The sequence below is a fragment of the Battus philenor genome, unplaced genomic scaffold, assembly GCF_028537555.1.
Source record: "Battus philenor isolate CCGP_79_NKW_IND1 unplaced genomic scaffold, ilBatPhil1.0.hap1 SCAF_7, whole genome shotgun sequence".
Lineage (NCBI taxonomy): Eukaryota > Metazoa > Arthropoda > Insecta > Lepidoptera > Papilionidae > Battus > Battus philenor.
The window spans coordinates 9744040-9765993 of record NW_027181737.1 but is presented as its reverse complement, the minus strand read 5'-3'; the positions used below and the strand labels follow the sequence as shown (position 1 = coordinate 9765993).

Sequence of the window (21954 nt, the reverse complement as noted above, 5' to 3'; positions counted from 1 at the left end):
TGGGTCAAAAGAACAATCCTTAGCAAAAAAAATTCAGTGTTCATAAAAACAAATATTTTTACTTGACTATTACATTGCAACGAACATGTATAAAGTTACTGTTTACGTACTGATATTTGACATCTTTTCTATGACACTGTCCTATTTTGGGAAAAAAATTATCGGCTGAGACTACTTTTAAAATTGAGCCCACTGATATATTCTCGGGACAGCAAATCTATTAGTCCTATAATTTACCTAGAGAACGCTATGAGCATTCAATTTTATGAGAATGAAGATATTCGTGAAAACAATTCGGTATTCCTCCAGGAAGTGTGCTATACACGTTGTAAATACAAGAAGCAAAAAAATATTTTATGTCCAAGACAAAGAATCTTCTAAGAATCTTTCTATGGGTAATATATACGCTCTAATAATATGAAACCATATATTATTAAAAAAGCTCGATTGCTAGATATGAAAAAAACGTTAGTGTACTATAAGAGTTGCATGCACTGTATCTTTACTTAATAGAAGATAACCACCTTGGAAATCATGTTTGTGTTCGCCCATTCTATCGCCAGGCTATTTAATTGTTTATTACACATGAAAATCTTTAAATATATTTATGCGCATATGACTCCGAGTTAGTTTCCACTGTTCTTCTCAGGATCGAAGGAATTTACCATCGGTGCAAGTGGGAGGCTCAACTTGATGCCAATAAGAGACTCAAACAATCGTAAGTCGAAAAGACTTTAATTTTGAAATTGAATGACGGAAATAATAGTAACTGAGGTAACTTCTGGCTTACGTCTATTTTTCAATAAATTTTGCTAGTAATTTACTACATACATTACCAGTTGGCATAATTTCCACCGACAATATAAAATTTATGCAATACATTACAATTTTTTTTCAAAATCAATGTTTCAAGACCAAAAAAATCTCAGAATCCGTCATTTTGAATTGAGCATACATGAAACTGACATTCGTAATATAGAATAATCTTTTAATTTTAATTACGGCTGGGAAAAAAAACACCATACGTCAAATATTTCCATTAGTATTTTTTTCACGGGTGAAACAAGGAATCAATTAAAATACCTTTATTTGCATTGAAATTTTATTTACAATATATTAATATTCTCTTTTTATTTTTCACATATTTTTTCCACATTGTTTTATAATCAGGCACTGACCATACATCCATTCCAAGCGTTAACACTCAAAATGATTTGAAACACAAAGACCTCACTTTGTAAGTAGATGGAAAACTATAAGTAATTATAAAATAGGTTTAGTTTAACGCCTTTGGCGACAGGAGATCAACTGATCAGTAATCTCAGTAACAATATGGCTTAAGTAAATGTTAAATCTAAGCTACCAACTAGAACAATATTCAAATACGTTGCACATTAAAACACAAATAAACAATAATTAAGCACTTTAATATTTTATACATTAACTAATAGAAAGTGGTAAGAGTTAAGAACAGCTCTTAAGGCATCAATGCCCGAAAAATACATAATGCAAAGACAAAAAAAAATTTTCTGTACAAGTACCGTCATTCGTTAGCCGAGATTTCTTTATGCACTACAAAATCATTTCCACATACACGAATAAATATTAAAGTCTGTCGTTACCCCTCAGAACTATATATAACGCTTTTCCGACAAGAAAAAGTCACAGAACTATTAATTTTTCAAAAGGGGTACTACAGGAAACCAAAGCTCTCTTAGATTTCTCCTTGAACAAGAAGTATTTCAGAACGACTTTGTTAGTTAATAAAAAAACTTGACTAACCGACAGTTCTCAAAGACCAAACATATAATACATTTAACATGGACGTCTAAAATTTCTCAACAATCTTAAAAGTGAGGTCTATTAGGAAAGACATTGGAACATATTTAAAAATGTTTTTAAAACGACTTTATTAATGTTACATTTGTTTAAAATGTTTGGGGAATAACTTTAAAAATTGTACTTAGTTTTCATTTTTTAACGACACATTATTTTAATAAGGGAAGCATCTATGTGACTGTTATATAGATTTCGTTCACGCAAACACCCTTATCATATAAAACTTTTAAAACAGCTAAATACATCATCGTATATGAAATTTAATATATTATTTTAAACAAAAATATAATAAATTTTGAATTCACATGACCCATTATTGAATTTACAGTAAATGTATACTAAATTGTATGAAAACTCGAAATTGCATATATTCTTGCGGCTTTGAAGGTAAAACAACTAACAACGGCTTTAACTCTTAAGATTTTAAAACAAATTTTACATCGCATGGTACTTTTAAATGGCTCCATGTGTTATATTGTGTGAAAAATTAAAACAGACTTAAAACTTTTGATCAAATTTTTTAAAATTATCAAGTTTTAAAAAAAAAGTTAAGATCAGTAAACGAAAAAGCACCGTCTTAAAACACGCGTAAATAATTAAGAAGTGACAGAAGAAAACATAATATTTCTACTTTTTGTGGCAAAAAGTTAGCTCCACAGATTACCATAAAATTAAGTCTCCCATTAGACCGTTGCGGTTCAAATTGTTATTGTAAATAGCCTCTGAAGTTGAAAATTTGATGAAAATCATGATTTATCCATACATAAAAACATTAGTAAACAAAATTATCCAAAAAAAAAAGAAAGATCAAACAAAATTCGAACAAAACATGATATATTTTATACATTCCTGGTACGTACATTGAAAGTTAAATATGATATATCCAAAAAGTCTGGTACAAATTATAATATTTTTGACAAATCTGAATTAGAACAGGATATTTTTAGTTATACATTTGAAAAGAATCACAATTTGAAATTTAAAAAAAAAACCTGCTTAAGCTTAAAACCTATATTTTTTTATTTAATGTTAGACCATGGTTTATCATGTCTTCTTCTGTCAATTCTCAAATACAACCTTCATCATAATCATTGTTACCCACTTTACATCACAAGGATTATTTCCAAACTATATTAATCACTATTATGAAGCCTCGATTTATAATGGCAACCCACCAGAGAAATTTAAACTCGATATTGATACGACGAGACAACATTCCTTCTTTAGTTGTTAAATTTTCAAATTAATCTAAATATTATAGACAATTTCAAAAAGCGTTCCATAAGATGATTTGTTTATATATACTAAACGTCATATAAGAATAAAACGTAATGACATTTTTTGTTATCATTATTTCGAAAGCTGTGATAAAAATGAAAAATCAGAACCACTATATTAGTAATTCTTTGTTTGTTTAGTTATTATTGTTGAATCAATTTGTCTATGTTAAAAAATTCTATGTGGAAACACTATTGACATATTGTGAAAGAAGCAGTTGATTATAATCGGTGGGATGTGCATTAATGAACTACTTGTTACTACGTACGAGTTACATACACTATGAAAAAGCAATTTTACACAAAATAATAGAGCTTACGAAATAACATTTGTAAATAAAACACGCATGCAACGCAACTGTATGAAAATATGAAGCAAGGGCTTGTTTGCGTGAAATTGAGAAACAAAAATAAAAGTACCTTCAACATCAACATTAATTTCAGGATAAAATTGTTAATAGAACTACCATAGTTATGTTTGTAACAAATATTTAGAAGTGAAGTCTTCCAAAATATCTCACTACTCTAGAATACAGGATACAAACAAGAACATCAGAATTTTTTTACAGTGCAATGGTGGAAATTCAAAAATAATAAAACCATACCTAGTTTTTCTACCACAAATTGAAAAAAAGTTTGTTGTCAGTAATACATATTATAAGAAAATATTTTTTTATATTTCAGATACTGTAAACAGTGTTAATAAATTATTATTACAAGTATATACATATGTACCACACAAACTTTTAATCAATTCAAATGATAGACAATAAAATAAACTATATTTTAGGATAAGACACACTGTGCGATACCATCATACTGCTCTATCAATAATACTTTATCAACATTAAAATTTTATTGTCATCCCATGTTTGAAAATATTTATTATTAATTTTCATTCTAACATTTTGATTTAATTTCTTTATTACAATTTAGCGAGAATAGAAGCAGCCATACATTTTTTAAATTTTAAAATAGTTAATGAAATTTTGCTATCAACGCACAGTGTGTATATATAGTAACAAAAGTAAAGATAAATAAGAATTGTTTTGTGAGATTGGTCACAGCTCTAATCGACGCCGAAATATCAAAGCGCATTACGGTTGTGTTGTTTTAACCGTAACGAACAATCGTTTGACTGGACCGCTGCAGATCTCTGTAAATCACTATGGAGCGCTGTAAAATATTGCAGATTACTGTGGATCAATACGAAACACTGAATTATTGCAGAATACCGGTGTGAAAGAATAAAAACGGTGATCACGTAAGGCGGCAAGATGGTAGTCTTCCACAAGACGAGTGCCAACGCCTCTTGCATTGAGTGGACTCGCCATCTGATAACTCCGCTGTCGACATTGTTCTTGACCCATTGTCGCCCCGTTCTGAAATGTATAAATCAAATTGTAATTTAAAATAAGAATGCATAGTTTGGTTTGCCCCATACATAGAGTGATTGGATAACCACCTTAATTAATTTGCATCTGATGTGTTTGAATTTGTGCTGCTAGCCAATTTAGGCTTTGTGCAGCTTCATGGAAATTTAATGCGTGGAAACACTAGGTCCGCGAACTAAAAATTTACGCTAGGTAATCGTATCCCAGTTACATCGAAGACGTGCGCACGAACAGGGACTATACCCGAGTAGGTGTATTGTACGAAGCGAGGACTATTCGCCGGCCGGGAGAGGAACAGGCCTCTCCTGACATCCCTCGCTTGGACGCGGGCTAGGCGGGAGCGGCTGCGAAATCATGAGTATAAGTGTGATGGTACAGTACGGTTCATGTACATCGATGTGAGGACCTTAAACCTATTACCTTGTAAATTCACTACTCTTAGGTGAAAAAACGCCTAAAAACCATTATTTTTATTACTTTCATATATTTTCATTACAATAGAAAAAAAATCGTGAGGGCCGAACCTTCGCTGTTTTATTTATTTATTTTTACATTAAAAGCCAAATATTTCTCAGCACAGGCTACCAAATCAATTAGCAGTGTCATTTGCTCTAAATACACTGTCGTATTGTCAACTAGCGCGGTCTTTACAATACTTAACGTGCTTTCTTTAATTAATTCTTTGAATTTCATAATTTTAGCCATAAAATAGCTCCTTAATATACTACTACTTAGTGCCTACTAAATCATCTTGACCACAAGTCAATGATCTTTTCTAGATGAATGTGTAAAATACTAGAAGATATTTTCCAATTACGTAAATTCAGCCCCTACGTAGTTCTGATTAATCCATTGACTTTTTCTCTTTAAGATATTTCAAAGAATGATAGATATGAATCACCTTATTTTTTTTGATTAATTCAAAAAATATTCCCAGCAATTTGGCGACATCTCGGAATCTACATGCCATGCGTAATATTCTTAATCTTATAAATATGGAATTAAAACTTATGCGGAATAACTTACTTTCTTAACATTACAATAATAATTTAACATTACTGCATCGTTATTTGGTTTTTAAATAATATTATTTTTAAACTATACATTTTTACAATTTTTACTTAAATATTTTATAAATTTCATCCTGCGGTTAATTTTTTTTTTGACTACGACTCGAATTAAATCCTTGAGTATATTTAAATATAAGAAGAAACTTTGCATTTACATATTTAAATAAAATAATTATTTACTATTATTAGTACCCAATACTTCCTCACCTGTAAGGAAAATAAGTATGTAATAGTATGTATGTAATTTTAAGTTTTTTTCACCTAAATATTAAATATCAGCAGGTCGAGGTAGGTATTGTTCAATAAACATTATAAGAACTGATTAATAACAAAATATTTATTTATATTAAGCGCGTACGATAAATGGTTTAACATTTTAGGAATAAATGAATAACTTTTCTCCGTTATTGCGTCTGCAAGCTGCTCTAAAATTAAAGATATATATTATACAAAATGTGTTTTTTTACTATATTTATTATCAGCAAACATACAAACAAATTCCTTAAATCAGTAACTGAGAACGAATTCAAAATATTGGTATTGCGAATTTTGAATATTTCACAAATTTTGGAACATGAACCGGTGCAAACTATATTATTTGAGCGGATGTTGGTGACAACAATAATAATGTAAGACAATAAGGAATTTTTTGAAGTTTGTCCATATCAATCAGTTTCACCACGTTTGAGCAAACATCTTTACTGTAAACTGTGTTCCTTGAGGAATTGGGCTCGAGCCGTTACATCAGATAAAATAGATTAGGAGGCCGCCAAATCATTAGGTTGTCATAAATTAAGCCCCCAATGGAGTGATAAGGCGCAAGGCCTTCCGAGAGGTGATAATAATTGGGTTGTCACTCGAAATGCATTTGCCTTCGAGATTGCGGATAATTGAAAGGGTCGAACCCTGATTCGACAAGTCTGTTGTTGGATTATGAAGCATGAACGAATTGATATTTCATTAATTGTCGTCCAGCTCGTACTTGTGTTTAGGTTACGTTGATATATGTATGATGATATAAGTCTCCGTTTATTTAATACTGCAATAATTTTAGGTATAATTATATATTTTTAACTGAATCTTGCTTTGAATGCAGAATAATTAATATTGGAATTTTTATTACGCAGCTTTGAGAAAATATTGTCAGAGTAAGTAAAACAGTACTTTTAAGTCTTAAAAACATAAGACTCGTATTTATAAATAAATCAGCCTTGTACTCACGCCCGATAGCGACAATGGAGTTAAATATATTTTACGTTAAAATAATTTTTTGCGCTGAAATATTATGCCCAAACACAAACACTTCTATACTAAAAATTTCTCTCAAAAAAATTTTTTTATTAGAATATAGTGCCTGTGAAACTTATATTAAAACTCTCTTAATTTTCGTTTCACAGTACCTCCCGTCTGGTTTTGTAGTTGTATGAAATTAACTAATCGTAGTTTGATCACTCGCTGGAAGATTTTTCGCAACTTTATTGGGCTCGGGATATGGTTTCGCATAAAAATCCTAAGAGGTACATGCCAATAGACTGCGGCAACAGTGTTTTCTTAACTATTCGCTTTCGGAAAATGACTTGAAGAGACAGAGGCTAGCGCTTAGCAAAGGCGATGCAAGTACAACTTAACGCGTCATTGCCTTCGCTGAAGATGTTTCTCTAAGCTAAAATTTACGCATCCGCAATAGATCAACTTATACATAATTTTAAACGTTAAGTGTTTTCTTTGCTGAACTACATTATTATTTTTATTTATGAAAAAATACTTATAAACATCACAAACCAGTATAATTCAAACATTTTTTTTTAAATTAGCTAACTACATCGCATTTATAGAGCGAGTTTGAGTATGTCGAAAAAGTAATTAAAATTTTAGCATATTTGGATAGCATACTGTAGCAAATTAGTTAATATGAGGTACGCCAAAGCTAGGTCAAAAGCCCTATATAGCTGCAGTTCAAAAATCGGTAATCGTTATCACTCCATGCAACAAACCTAACTTAGCGAGCAAATTCTAGCTCGCACTTGTCCCATTACGAGGGTTTGCTCGGGTTCTGCAAAGAAAACATATCGTGAAAAAGGTATTTGTTTAATGCTTTCATCTTTATGTCGCCTCAACGAGAGTTCGTTTTTTTTTTCTTTACTTGTATATCGAGTTTTTTATACGTTTTTTTTACATATTCACATATTTTATTTAATTCATATTACGTTTGTTTCCCAAATTAAATATACTTTTGCTCAGATAAAATGTTTTCTAAAAATAATTATCATTTCAGTGAGATATAAGACGTTAATGGTAATGTATTTTTTTATATAAGATAAGGTATTTTTAGAGTGGATTATTTAATTAATATATCATACTGGCACATCGCTATATGCTATTTTAAACTCTAAGACTTATTGGGTTTTATTAATATATCGATAACGGTACAATTACGCAAATTACAAAAATGCATTCTTGTTTATATCTACGTTAACTTTGGTTGGTATTGACCGTCCGCCACGCTTTAATCCGATTTTTCGAACTCGGTGAAACTTCATTTACTAACATCATTTTAAAACTGTTTGTTTAAAAGCGTTACCATGTAACACATACTCTTAAATAGTCACGCTTTGACTTGTAAGCGAAAAACATCACTCGATTTTATTATCGAAAAAATATTTTAAAAAGATTGGCGCGAAAACAATAAACCGTAATGAATATTCATGAATGACCGGTCTGGAAGTCAAATACACTCCGTTCGAACTTGTGTATATTTTTAAACTATAAACTGCCGAAACGTGTAGGCCATTGACCTGGCGTTAGTCTGTATACGTTGTTCTTAATAAAACAGAGCTTCCGAGGGGTTTAGAATTCAAAATCTCATGTACCACCGTGTCAGCTTTTTTTGGCCTGGCTTATACTGCTGTCTAAGGGCCATTTGGGGAATCTGCGGGTTTGAAAGAGCAGGGCGAAGAGAGCGCTTAGCTTAAAACCTCTGTAAAGGTAAGTAACCTTGGCTCGCAGGGAACTTCGGCTCGACCCGCTACGTGCCAGTTTCCTTAAGTTAGCGCTTAGATGATAAGGATATACTAGGATACAATTCCTAGAATGACTAGGCCGCCTCCTAAGCTAACTCTAGAGGACCCAAGCTTGGTCTATCACTCTTCAATATTCCCGCTTAGCATTCCGTTTCGTCGTGTTTCAAGTTTACATTTTGAAATATTCACCTTGCATTAAATCCCTTTCGGTGAAATACTCCTGGGCAGATGCGTAATGGCGCTCGACGAGATACGGTATGACGGTGGAATTATGATGTTCATCAGATCGACGCGAGCGTGGGTTCACTAGACGCTCACCAGCTTCTAACGGAGGCGTAGCTTGCACCCAACTACAAAAAAAAACAGAGATTGGTTATAGATGTAAAAGCTTTAAGAATCCCTTTGAAAATCAATGAATATCGTAATAACGTATGTAAATGATAGTACAGTAAAAATAAATATCATAATTCGTATCATTATGTTTACAGATAGTAAACAATAATTATTGTTTACTATTTGTCCCAGCAGACTTTGTACTGCCAGAAATTATTGGCCTGTCACATTCTAGAAGAAAAATAAATTAATGGAACATATTGAAGTCATTACTTTAAGTAGGGCCTGTTAGAAATTGATTTAAAAGTAATCAACTATATATTCACACTTTTAAAGCTTATACACATTTCACCAATTACTCTGTATATGTGGTTATTTGTTAAAGTAGAAAAGTTTTGGCAATAGTACTTGAGAAATCATAAAAGTAATAAATTTCTCATTGGCAAATAATCAATCGTTATTCTTATGTTGATGGTTTCATTATACCAGGTGTAAATTGATGTTTTATGGGCTAATAAAATTTAGAAATCTCGACCCTTCCGACACTATTTATAATTAAATCGACAATTACCATCAGGGCATATCGTAAACAACTTCGAAATAGAACGATGTTTTTAAATATAAGTTATTCAGACGTTTTTAGAGAAAATACTACTAAAGAATGTCTAGTGTCTACATAAATAATTTACATATTAATAACAAACGTTTACTCAATTCATGAAAGGACAAATTCAATTCAAGGTAAAACATCATAGTAAAATTTAAGTCACGTCTGTCCACAGACATTTAACGTATTGATTTGACACCATTATCATAAAATGTAAGGACAATATTTATATTCTTAGACCCAAGTTATAAAACATTGAAAATATAAGGCAACAAATGTATAACTGATGTTGAATATTTGATAAAAATTAAGATATTTAATAATAATTAAGATAATAAATGCTTTAAATTGTTACGAAGGAAAACAATTTAAATCCCATAATACATGTACGTGCTTAAAAACAAACAATTTGAAATGATTCATGCAATATTGTCGAAGGGTAAACAATACAGAGAAGATAATGTAGACCTTCGGCAGTTTATTATACGACTTGAATGCGTTTACGTTAACAATTCTTACTGTAATGCTAATGTTGTTTTAGGTTTTGTTATTTTAATCGGATAATCTTTTAAACTCTTCAGTTTAATAGATTTTTATTGTATCTACATACAATGAGACTTTGTAAAACATATATCGTAGGTGTCACTTTTTTAGAATTACAAGTATGTGGTAAATTCTTATGATGCATAATAAAAATGTACACAAGCTCTGTTAGCAATGCTGAGTTTACGGTTTCGAAGTAGCAGTAGTGAAAAGGACAACAAAAACTAACAAATTTGTTAAGCATGTAGCTTCGTAAAGGGCCATCTGATGCAGGGGAGAATAGCAATAAAATAATAAAATACGTAGCGTAGATGTCGGTTTTTAAAAACAAAGCACTTTCAACAGTATTTTTATATGAAAGTGCAAGAAAACGCCAAATTACGGGTACAATAAAAATCAGTCATTAACTACGCCTAGTTGTAAGACAAACAGGAACTGGTAACATAAGATCAAGGAAACACTTCTGAACCGTGCAAACGATACACGCATGTAAAATTATTCATACGTCTTTATTGCATTTTCCGGTAATAACTCTTTTCGACGTATAGATTTCAAACTGGCATTGGAGCATGAAATTAGTAATAATTTTGGCGATGTTTCAGACAAATGACTAACAGTTTCTGGGAATTGTTTTCACTGCGTAAATTATATAAAGCTAACATTAAAATTTTATTATTTTAATCGTCGTAGAATTTAATAAGTAAATAAAGCATTAAGTGCTTTTATACTTCTTTACAAACTAAAATTATTCAGAATGTCAATGGACTCTACAAAAGTTAAAATAAATCAAACAATATCAATTGGTCTATTCAAGTTTCTGCCCTCTCAGACGAACGACCATCAAAGGATCAAAGAATAATTAACTCGATTCTAGTGCTACCGAAATTAATATACCGCGCCGTAGGTATACGCACGGAGACAGGGGGAGGGAGTTATATAGGGTGCTTCGTTAAATCAACTCTCGTGCTTTTTTCCTCGGTCCCCACCTCGCTGTGGTTTCCTAAGATGCAGTACAGCGTTTACGTTAATAGCAGTAAAGTAACAGCCCATTCTGGGTGACCTTACGGCCAGCCATTCCACAATGCGTCCATGTAATAAACCTAAAGAGTTTGGCAGCCTACCAACGGTGACGGTATAAATGTGGCGACTGGAGCCGAGGTTTATGAATGAACCTTCGAGCTAACACTATACAACTTCAAACCAGGCAAAATAGTTAATGGCAGCAACGGGCAAATATTCTACGCGAAACAAACGTTAGCATGCTTAAAAAGTTCTTAATACGTGATATCAAATTGGTAATTTAGTTACAATTCATAAAAATGGAATTATCTAAGGTTAAATGTATTATATGTAATGTTTTTAAATTTAAATAAAAATGCACATACGCATGTCGTCGTATCTGATGCACATTAGGTCTCAAAGCTGGATCTCTGCTGAGCATGTTTGTCAGTAGCGAGTGCAAGGCAGGGCCGAGGCAGGCTGGTGGAGGCGCCGGTTCCCCTCGACCTATTGCCTCCAGTAGCCGGAACACGTTGTCACCCTCAAATGGGTAACGGCCGGTTGTCATATTGTATCTGGCAACAGAAACATACTATCTAAATACACATATTTTGTGTCTGTTAATGGTAACTGTAATATATTAAATTGAAACCTTTGATAATAAGAGATGATAAAAGAAATCTAACTAAAGCATTATTTCATTGATAATCTATTTAGGGTATGAATCACTCTTAATAATATTGTAAAAAAAAACATATGACAAAGTGATCACCGAAAAACATCCACAAAGTTGACCATGATGAAGTTGAAAAAGAATTACATGCTTGTTATAGATAAGGACACATATATAACTTTATAGAATACTTTGACATTTTCTATACTTTTCCATATAAGAACCCAATTTGATGCTAGTTTCTCTTCTGGGATTCTTCTTATCTCATAATAATACTACCTTCATTGAAAATGAAAAATAAAATGACTTTGTAAATATTAATAAACTATTGGTAAGTTTTTTTACTGTCATGAAACTTTGTGCAGCTAACTGTACCAGTAGTAGATATGGCAATATTTTCATTTATATCCAAATAACCTAGTTCAAAGTGTGTCATCAAAATCAGTGGAAAAAAACCCATCCTAACATACAATAACAGCATTAAATATTAATATACTACAGCAGGATCAAATAATGCATGAGAAAAAACAACATCATATTCCTGAAGTAATTAAAAATGCACTACATTATTTACACTTTGTCTCTGAGAAAAAATGAAACACCTGTAACTTCTTTTATCATGACATGTTGCAGTTACAAATAAATTTCACTACATTACATATTACAAATAAATCCAAAATGAAATAAATTTCATCTAATTATTACCTTACATACATAACTTTAAAGAAATATAATGGTAACTTTTATGTTTGGTATAATTACATTAAAGTAATATTATCTCATATGATAATAATACATATTTTTCATTTACAACATTCAATGCAAAAACATCTTTTGTATTATTTCACAAAAAATTGATATGCTGAACAAAAGTAATTATAAACTACAAGAAATGATGTTTTAATTAGTCTTATCAAAAAAAAAATTAATCTTGAGAATGCATTTTGTTGCAAATAATTTCTTACAAAACAACAAACGAGCTACACATCAACCCCTTTTAAGCTTTTACACCCATAATCCAATCTGCATATATTCATTATGTAAAAAGATACTTACAAAGTGACACCACTACTCCAAATATCAACTTTAGTTCCCGAAAACCTTTCAGCTCCATTAGCAATTTCAGGAGGTTGAAAAGCTGGAGATCCCTGCCCAGTATAACAAGTATCTTCTGGTGAAAACATATCTAATGCCTGCAACATGATATAAGTAGGCATTTATCAAATTGATTGTGCTATGTTAAGGTCTGTTAACATATTAATGCTCTATTTTTAATATTTATTACATATACATGTTTAAAAAGTATTAGCCACCAAAGACTACTTAAAACAATGGTAAAGCATAGATAATACTTTTCCAGATTGTTGAATTCTTGGGTGCTTATTCACACAAATTTTTGTTGACAATGAAAAATGAACTTTAAGTACTTGCTTCTTGTTTAGATCTGTTAAATAAGTCTGTTATGATAATTGATAAAACATAAGTATTAAGGTTATCTTTTCTAGCTTTTAAGCTATTTGATATTCCTAATGTTAGTTTTTTTATGGTAGAGGCTTTGGCTGACGACACAGAAATTACTGTATACCAAAACCAAACAATAAGTGAGAGAGTAGATGAGAACTATATATCCATTAAACTATTTGAACTTTTTTTAGTAGTATTATTATGCAATTTATTATAACTCAATATTTAAGAAAGTGCCACTACTGCTGTAAAACATTAAATTTAAAGAAAAACCTTCAATCATGACCTTTTGTGAATCTGATAGTTGCATATATTTAAATTTCTCCAAATGTTGTCCTCCAAACACATATTTCAAACATGAACATGAAGAAATCAAAAAAAAATCATGTTTTTGTGAACTTTACAATATTAAATGATTAATGCAAAATTTTGATGAGTAATGTTAATTTTAAATTAACAGGAAAGCAATATCTCACCTCTGCTACTCCAAAATCTGTTATTTTAAGGGTCTGATCAAGAGTCAGCAACAAATTTCCTGGTTTAATGTCTTTGTGAACCACTCCTTGCCCATGAAGATATTCTAATCCATCTAATAGCTGAGTAAAATAATCATGGGCTTGCCTTTGGGGAAACTTTTTGCCAGGACTAGCCTCCAACATATCCTACAAATTCATTCATTAACAATATTGCAAAATAAAAATTTAACATAAGTTTAATAATCAAAGTTAGTCAGGCTTTAATCAGTTTTTCTATAATTTGTACTGCTTTCAAAGTTGCAATACTTACCTGAAGCACACCAACACAGAATTCCATAACAATGTACATTTTTTGTTTTTCATCATTATACATAACATCGACTAGTTCTATCACATTTTTATGTCTCAATATTTGCAGCAGCTGAATCTCCCTCTGCACATTTTGTTCACCATTCGGTATCCGCCGCAATTTCCTTTTCTTCAGTATTTTAACAGCTCGCCTACTTAATGACTCTGAATCCAACATTTCCTTTACTTTTCCATAAGAACCTTCGCCTAACACGTCCCCCATTACATATTTACCTACCATTTTACATTTTTTCTTTTTATTTCTGTATATTATATCTGCACTATCGACTCTATGAAAAAATAGATTATTTTGGTCTAAATTGATATCTAACTCATCGATCTGGTCGTCATCGAGCCAAGTCACAGAATGTGGCTCGGGACTACCGTCCAGCAAAAAATTGTCATCGCTCTCTTGCGGCACGATACTCGATTCCCTGAACTCCACGTTCTTTGCATCTGGAAGACTTTCACTGCTGCTGATCTGCCTACACATTCTTGGATCCATTATCTATCAAAACAATACATTTGGAAAATTATCCGTGAATCTATTTGCTAGAAGGCTTCCTGCCGAGACGAATTACGAAAAATATAAAAAAAATTTACACATTTCTCAAAAAATATTCTGTCCATACGTGGCGGATTAATTTTTTTTATAAAAATTATGCTTTTATTTGCAAAGATTGAAAGTAAATAAGTTTATGAATCCATATGAATTGAAACATCGTAATGCGAATACAGATAATAAAGACGTCAACTAAAACAGATAACGTCTTTAGACTATATCCTGAATTGAACAATATTAAAAATTAGTAATTATTTCTTTAAATGCAATTTTCTTTGCTGCAATTTGACGATGTAGCATAAGATGTAAATTTTTTTTGTTTTTTTTTTATGTTGAATTAATTCATTTCTTACGTATATAATGATATAATTACAAAATGAATAACACAATATATTTAAATCAACAACTAGTCTGTTCTATTAGAGACATCAAACTAACAGCACCAAAATATCATAATACAAGAAAATATTATAAACAATAAAACAAAAATTAATGACCCATTTACTTTTAGTTAATACTAAAACTAATATCAGAAGATGTAGAAATACTTTTTTTATTCATGGTTTCCAAATCAACTTTTATTATGTAACAATAATTAATTAAATACTGTTCACAGATAAGCACGAAGGATAATATACTTTTGCTTAAGCTAAACAATATGTTACGTTTCAGTAAATTATTTATTTCATTTATAGCCCCTTATTGGTACTTCTCGTTTCTCCTGTTACGTGTGGAGTAGAGACGTTACAACTCGGTTAATTTTTATTCTTTTATTTTAGTTTCTCATTTCATCCTCCACAATCTTCATCTATTTTCTCATTCAAATTATCTGCCTTCTCTTTCCTTCTCTCTACTTCGTTCCTAGACCATAGTTTGCTATAGGTACCATTACAGTTCGTTACATTATCACGGTTTTGATTTAATATTTCAATTTATTTATAAGTTGTATTGTATATGTTTCTAAAAATATTTGTAGGTGTGTCTTGTAATGTATGTATGTGTATGTATATGTGCAAGAGTATTATACTCTAAAATGTGCTGTGTGATTTAATATCTTTATTTTTTATTATATGCACCCTAAACTGCCCTTTTCTTTATGTTATTTATCTCCTTCCGAAGGTTTTTTGGTATAGATCGCCTAGAGCGGTAAGATCGCCTGTTGTACCTCTACATAAATTGTTTTATGTTTTTATTATCTATGTTTTTTTTGGTTGCGTTTTTTTACAAGTATTGTTTTATAGTCTTTGGTGAACAATAAAGTATAAATAAATAAACATATGCTAGGACATTGGACTTCCTCGACCTAGATGGTTCGTTTTTCATTGACGAGATCTACCCATGATTGTCCTGTTCCTTTTTGTAAAACATTCATAATTAAGGTAGATAATTTTCATATTAATTTGTAAAAAAACACTTGTTCTTGCGGATGCAAAATTTCTTATAACAGAAATATTTTTTATTTAGTATTTGTGAAGCGAAGTTAAATGAAAAAAAAAGTAAAACACCACGAACGTCGGTTGATCCTTGCTGTATAAAAATTAAAAACATTTAGGTAACATAGAAAACAATTTATTTAACATTCTTTTGAGAAATAAAAAAATACATTATAAAATAATTTCGGTTTGACTACAACAGTCAAATTCTTTCTCCTTGCACTTCATTTCTTTGCTGCACACTTATTTTTTATAATTTTTGTTCATCTCTTTTTTAAGTAATGCAAGGCGTGTGAGACATGCATCACGCCATGCGCGTCTTTCAGGAAGCCGGTTTATTGGCACCATGGCATTCAGCTGATCGCATATTGTACCCGCGCTCTTACTTTCTGTCATTCTTGGAATTTCGCCCATTGTTGTACTCACATGATAAATAGTTTCTCCGTATCTGAAACAATACATTCACTTTTATTTCGTATTTTGTGTACCATATTAAGCAAAACGAATAACATTATATTTCCATAGGGCAGCATATGATAGATAGTATATGAAAAAAAAAATATGCAGAAGGACATGTTTAGTATTTTGCATTTTGTTGTATAACTCACTTTAACGTAAAAATGTATAGTTCGAATTAAAATAATTTATTTAGTAGGTGTTTAGAAAACGGCGATAATAGAATTAACTACGACAACTAAGTCACATTGTCAATGTAATTTACTACCACACGTGAACGGGATACTTTATTGTTTTACATGGCAACACGGCTATAATTTTTTCCTTTTTATTACCGGTTTCCGCGCGAAACACGAATATTTTGTTTTACGTTTGTATATTTCATCAGATAGCTAAAACTATTATCCGTATAAAGTGTTGATCATACTTTACGAAAGCTCGTCAGTCTTTTATTTACGCGGTTCATTTGCTTAAGTAAGACGACCCATGCACAAACAAATAGAAGTGGCAGCAATGCACCTCAACTCATGGTAATCCAAAAATTATAAACTCAAATTGATTCAATCTGGAATAAAGATAAATATTTCCTGCCATTTAGTTACGCGATACCCACGCGATCAAATCCCAAAATGTGTATTCCGATGACTTAGATGAATGAGGCAATTGAAGAAAGTCCTCAGCTTGCAGCTATAGTTACTTTTTAATTACAGGCAACAGGTTGTGCCATATGACGTATCTGACACTATTCAATTTAATAAAAATTAAAGAATATTGATCTATTTTAATGATGTCTATTTTTGACGACTAATTTTAATTAGATATTTTATATTACGATTAATATTTGGTATTACCTTTCAATGTAACTCTTCATTCCTTCAGCATTTAAGTGAGCAGTTTCGAGAGATCCAAGGAAGGCGTAACGCATGCCGAGACCTTCAGAGATAACCTTATCGACGTCTTGTACGTCAACCACACCTCCTTCGACTAAACGCCACACTTCATTAAGAATTGCATATCTGAAAATAGAAAAAAAAAAGTATAAAACCTTAAAAAGGTGTTCTATTACATTTCGTATTTCAAATAAAATTATTATTTTTAAGATTACCATCTTAGTTATTGGAAAATACCTACTGGATACGGTTAAGGACAAAACCATCGAGTTCTCTAGACAGAGATACGGGCTCTTGACCGATCTCGATCATAATTTCTCTTGTTTTCTTCGCTACTTCAGGTTTTGTCCAAGGAGCTGGAACTATTTCAACTAATGGCACGTAATAAGGAGGATTCACTGGATGTGATACGATGACCTAAAATTGAAAATATTATTTTAAAATAAATAATAGTATATATAAGCTTTATTATTCTACTCGCGACGCGTCAAGTCAGAACTTTGGATACTATGCCACTAGTGCCTTTTTTTAACATTTTCGTTACGGTGCTTGTCGGCCACAAAACCATACATACAGTCGTGATATGAACGCGCACGACTGAGCGTCGACTACAGTCATAAACCAAGAAATTTTAGTCTATCTCTGCAATTACAGTTAATTAAAATAACATTAGGTGAACGTAATGCTTGTCTGTATCCGCTTTTAATGTAAACCACTCTCATCACAAATGTGTTAAAGATCCAAACGGGCTGTGAGCCGGCTGTGCGCATACACCTGTGGCCGTTGACAGTAGTCGACGCTCAGACCGAAGTGGTGAAAATGACAACAATTATTAAAATTTCATTCCCAATAAGATCTCTTGAAGCAATGTAAATAATTGGAATCATTTATTCCAATTACTGTTGTGTACATAAAGGTTCTTACTTTATGTCTCTTTATTACACTACATATTTTTTTTAATAATTTATTAAAATTATTTTTGCTACTCGTCCGCGCTGGGCCTATGGTTGAATACCAGATTCACGATTTGTGATAAATGGTTCAGTTTTGTAAGTGCAAAAACCATTTCTTCCGGTACGAAACACAAGAAATTCATTTACTTTTCTTTTTAATTTATTTAGTTTCTGAAATCCGGTTTGTAATTGGTCGTGTCATGGTGTTGTGCAATTTAATTAGTTGTATTTGTTTATATGTTTTTTCAGCCCTAACAGGTTTTTAAAGATAAAAATGATAATTTCTACATTTATAAATATTTAACTGAATTAATATCAAAAATTACCTGTGCTTTGTGTTTCATGCCTTCAGAAAATAAAGATGGAAGAGTTGTACTAGTGGAACTTGACAGAATTGTGTTATCATTCACAACGCTGTCCAAATTTTGGAACACTTTCTTCTTAAGATCTAAATTTTCGGGTACGCATTCTTGGACGAAGATAGCGTCTTTCACGGCTATTGCAAGATCCGTAGATCCTGAAAAGTAACCGCAAAATTACAATGTTTAAAAAGTATTTCAAGTTTAATATTAATAGTTTACAGTAGTTTTTGATAAACATCTAGATTATTTAATAATGTATGGTCGATCAACCAACCGCTATGGCACATTTCTTTTAAATTAAACACAAGATCGAAAAATAAACACATATCTTTAAGTGACACCTTACATAATAACATTAAGCGTTGATTCAAATATATCTTTGTGTTTACATAAATTCTGTTTTCAAAGTCTTGTTAACAATGATATAAAACTTTTTATGTATATAATGTCAGAACATGAATATTATTTCAGATAACGAAATTCTGAACTATCATGGACATTACATAATGTGATTTATTTTTTATGCATGAAATATTGCTTAAGATGAAATTTTATTTAGTCATTATCCGATTTAATTGTATAGGTTTTATCTTAAAATCATACTTCATAATTATATTGATTTATTATAAAATATAATCGTCGTATGATACGGCTGCAATTTTATTACGAGATTAGTTATGTGAAATTGTTTTGGGAGATGATTCTAGATGATTATTCACGTTAATACGGGGAGTTGATCCTTTGACCTTATGTTCCCTCTTCTAAACCGTCACTTACAACAGGGACGCGGTGTACTCTTTGATAATCTAACCAATTTATTGTATTAGTTGTTTATATATCGCGTATAAGTGTCATCTTTACCGACAAAAGTAGATAATACTATAATGTTAAATAAATGCGTAAAGAACTTGTGTATAAAGAACGTAACAAATTAACTCGAGAATTATCTCAATTTTTAAAAAATGGCAAGCGTATTTTTATCTCATGAACATGGTTTTTGTTTAAAAAAAAGAAATCTTTGATACCTCTGATACCAATGATTTTTGAATAGGGTTCTGTACATTAATTAAAAAAATATGAGCTTTACATTTACCCTTCAAATTCCAAAAACCAAAGCTAATTGCAACACTAAAATCAACGCAAGTATTTACTTCGAAAAAATACATACAGTTAACATATTACATATATATAATAACGAGCGCAAAGTATAAAAATATACCTTTGATACATTTGATTTGTTGCTCCGCGTTCAGTTTCCCTCGCAGGAGACCGTCTTTCTCCAAAGTCTTCAGTTGGACTTTGATATCTTCAAGAGCATCTGTGACTTGCTGAGGCACAATATCGAACACTGTCACTTGGTAACCCACAGACGCGAATAGCATCGCCCATGATCTTCCAATCAAGCCACTGGAAATTTAGTTGTATCATGTTAGAACTCAATCGTCAATAGGCAGTTAGAAATTACTTGGTATGAGATACTTTTATTTACAAAACAATTCTGATTCTTTTCCACAAAATATGACATCTGTTATTAACCTTGATCTCTAAGATTCGATTGAGATGGTTAAGTAATTACAACAAGATCGCTGTCGTATATCGACCTTTCTCGCCCTGAGATAGTGTTATCAATTATAACATTTAAACATGGCGCTGATAAATCTCTTTTGCTAGAAATCGTCTAGGCTGGTACTCGAAGCCTATTTTATCACGTAATAGAGCGCTTGGATTTCAAATCCAAGAGACTTGTGAATTTCCAGGGCTTATTTTGTCGCGTGACTCAAGGCTAAAGGTAATTTCTCACTAAAGGATTTTGTATTTCGAAATGATGTTCAAACTACAATATTACGGGTAGGTCCCGTCAATTAACATCATTTGAATTCAATTTTTGTCTTGTATTATTATGGAATATTAAAGAAAGGGCGTCAATAAAGTACACTTGCTTAGTTTTATTAAATTAAAACCGATAAATATAATGAATTACAAATTGAACTGCTTTGATATAAAATCCGCCAATCATTTTACACTTTTTTCGTAAAGTTATATTGTAAACGGATTTTAGACACTCATATACTATACGCGAGATCAGCAACAAAACAAAGGTTTATCTAGGTAAAGGCCGTAGCTTGATAGGAATATTAATAGTAACATTTACTTTTGGTCTATCTTGTTGTTTCTAAGTCCACAAGTTTTTAAGTCCGTTTAAAAAAGTAGAAAAACCTTTTTTAATAAACATTGTTACTTTGCAGCATTAAAACTACAAAAAAATATTTTTGACAAATTCTGAAAATTTTATATTGGATATGTACTTTTAACAACATATATAATTTTAAAAAAAAACTTTTCAACAGTGCCCGAGTGGCAAAAATAAACTATTTTAACTATTACTGGTTAAGTATAACAAATAGTTTCACCAATACGAGTTATGCAGGATAATTTTAAACGATTTTAAATTGATTTTTTACTCACAAGCAAATTTTTAAAACAAACAATACATAATTTCATCATTAACTCATTCAGGTTAAAGATTTATAGCGGTAATAAATGTTTTCTTTAAATTACAGTAAATTAAAACCAAGGAAACTATTATAAATTATTGGAAAATATTATTCCCTCTTAACATTGCCGTGCGACATAATTCGTAACTGATTCTCGTCAATCAACTATTCAAATTATGTACAACTTTAAGCCTTATATAATATTCAACAAAAAATATTCGTTACTAATGTTGAGTAGTGAAGAAATAAAACAGTTACCTGCCAACGATTCCAATTTTTTCTTTCTTAGAAGACATATTCAGTTCGTACGTGCAACCGTCAAGAAGCTCAACGCAGAATGAGCATTATTCAGCGCGAGAGCCATATTAAAACCGAAGCCAAACGTGTAATCTGTATCGGTTTATTATTCTTGGTACATTTTAAACAACAATATAAAACAAACTTGTTACTTAAGTAGATCATAATTATTCTTTAAACAATTTGTAACGAGATATTAGATAGTATAGGATGTTACGTTATTATCACAAATATATTGTCTAACTTGTCTCAAAGTGGACCTAATTATCTATTTGAATTAAACGACATTATTAATAAGTTGTATTATTATTATATATTTCTCATCCATAATAAATATATACTCCAAGATTTTTAATATCACATTCTCGACGTTAAAACATAATTAATATTTTTTATATTATTATATACACGGCCGGTAATAATTAATTAATTGTTTATTTATCCATGACTTTTTGTGAACTTT

The 21954-nt window shown here is 31.1% G+C and overlaps 2 protein-coding genes across 3 annotated transcripts; both read right to left on the bottom strand.

Moving 5' to 3' along the window:
- Nucleotides 1–1102: 1102 nt before the first annotated feature.
- Nucleotides 1103–14756, bottom strand: Lkb1 (Lkb1 kinase). 2 transcript variants are annotated; one of them, XM_068774098.1, is made up of 7 exons: nucleotides 14006–14756; nucleotides 13696–13881; nucleotides 12812–12948; nucleotides 11469–11657; nucleotides 8790–8950; nucleotides 7575–7633; nucleotides 4445–4498 (listed from the first exon to the last, which is right to left on the bottom strand). In XM_068774098.1, the coding sequence occupies exons 1-6, from the start codon at nucleotides 14546–14548 to the stop codon at nucleotides 7575–7577; spliced, it is 1275 nt and encodes a 424-aa protein (XP_068630199.1). In that variant the 5' UTR covers nucleotides 14549–14756; the 3' UTR covers nucleotides 4445–4498. The 2 variants fall into 2 exon arrangements, with proteins under 2 accessions (XP_068630198.1, XP_068630199.1); XM_068774097.1 differs by lacking the exon at nucleotides 7575–7633 and having other exon boundaries at nucleotides 1103–4498.
- Nucleotides 14757–16158: 1402 nt separating this feature from the next.
- On the bottom strand, nucleotides 16159–21561 carry Had1 (beta Hydroxy acid dehydrogenase 1). The gene is made up of 6 exons (XM_068774127.1): nucleotides 21453–21561; nucleotides 19919–20106; nucleotides 18664–18854; nucleotides 17626–17801; nucleotides 17346–17510; nucleotides 16159–16486 (listed from the first exon to the last, which is right to left on the bottom strand). The coding sequence occupies exons 1-6, from the start codon at nucleotides 21488–21490 to the stop codon at nucleotides 16282–16284; spliced, it is 963 nt and encodes a 320-aa protein (XP_068630228.1). The 5' UTR covers nucleotides 21491–21561; the 3' UTR covers nucleotides 16159–16281.
- Nucleotides 21562–21954: the final 393 nt, after the last annotated feature.

Bases quoted from the DNA above. Each gene is read 5' to 3' on its own strand.
- Lkb1 (XM_068774097.1), bottom strand. From the start codon at position 14,548: ATGGATCCAAGAATGTGTAGGCAGATCAGCAGCAGTGAAAGTCTTCCA. The intron at 11,658-12,811 runs GTAAGTATCTTT...TTCTGTTGCCAG, and splicing joins TGGAGTAGTGGTGTCACTTT to ATACAATATGACAACCGGCC. The intron at 4,499-8,789 runs GTGAATATTTCA...TATACATTTCAG, and splicing joins CGAAAGGGATTTAATGCAAG to AACGGGGCGACAATGGGTCA.
- Had1 (XM_068774127.1), bottom strand. From the start codon at position 21,490: ATGTCTTCTAAGAAAGAAAAAATTGGAATCGTTGGCAG. The intron at 17,802-18,663 runs GTAATTTTTGAT...TTTCAATTTTAG, and splicing joins GCATGAAACACAAAGCACAG to GTCATCGTATCACATCCAGT. The intron at 16,487-17,345 runs GTAATACCAAAT...GTATTGTTTCAG, and splicing joins ATGAAGAGTTACATTGAAAG to ATACGGAGAAACTATTTATC.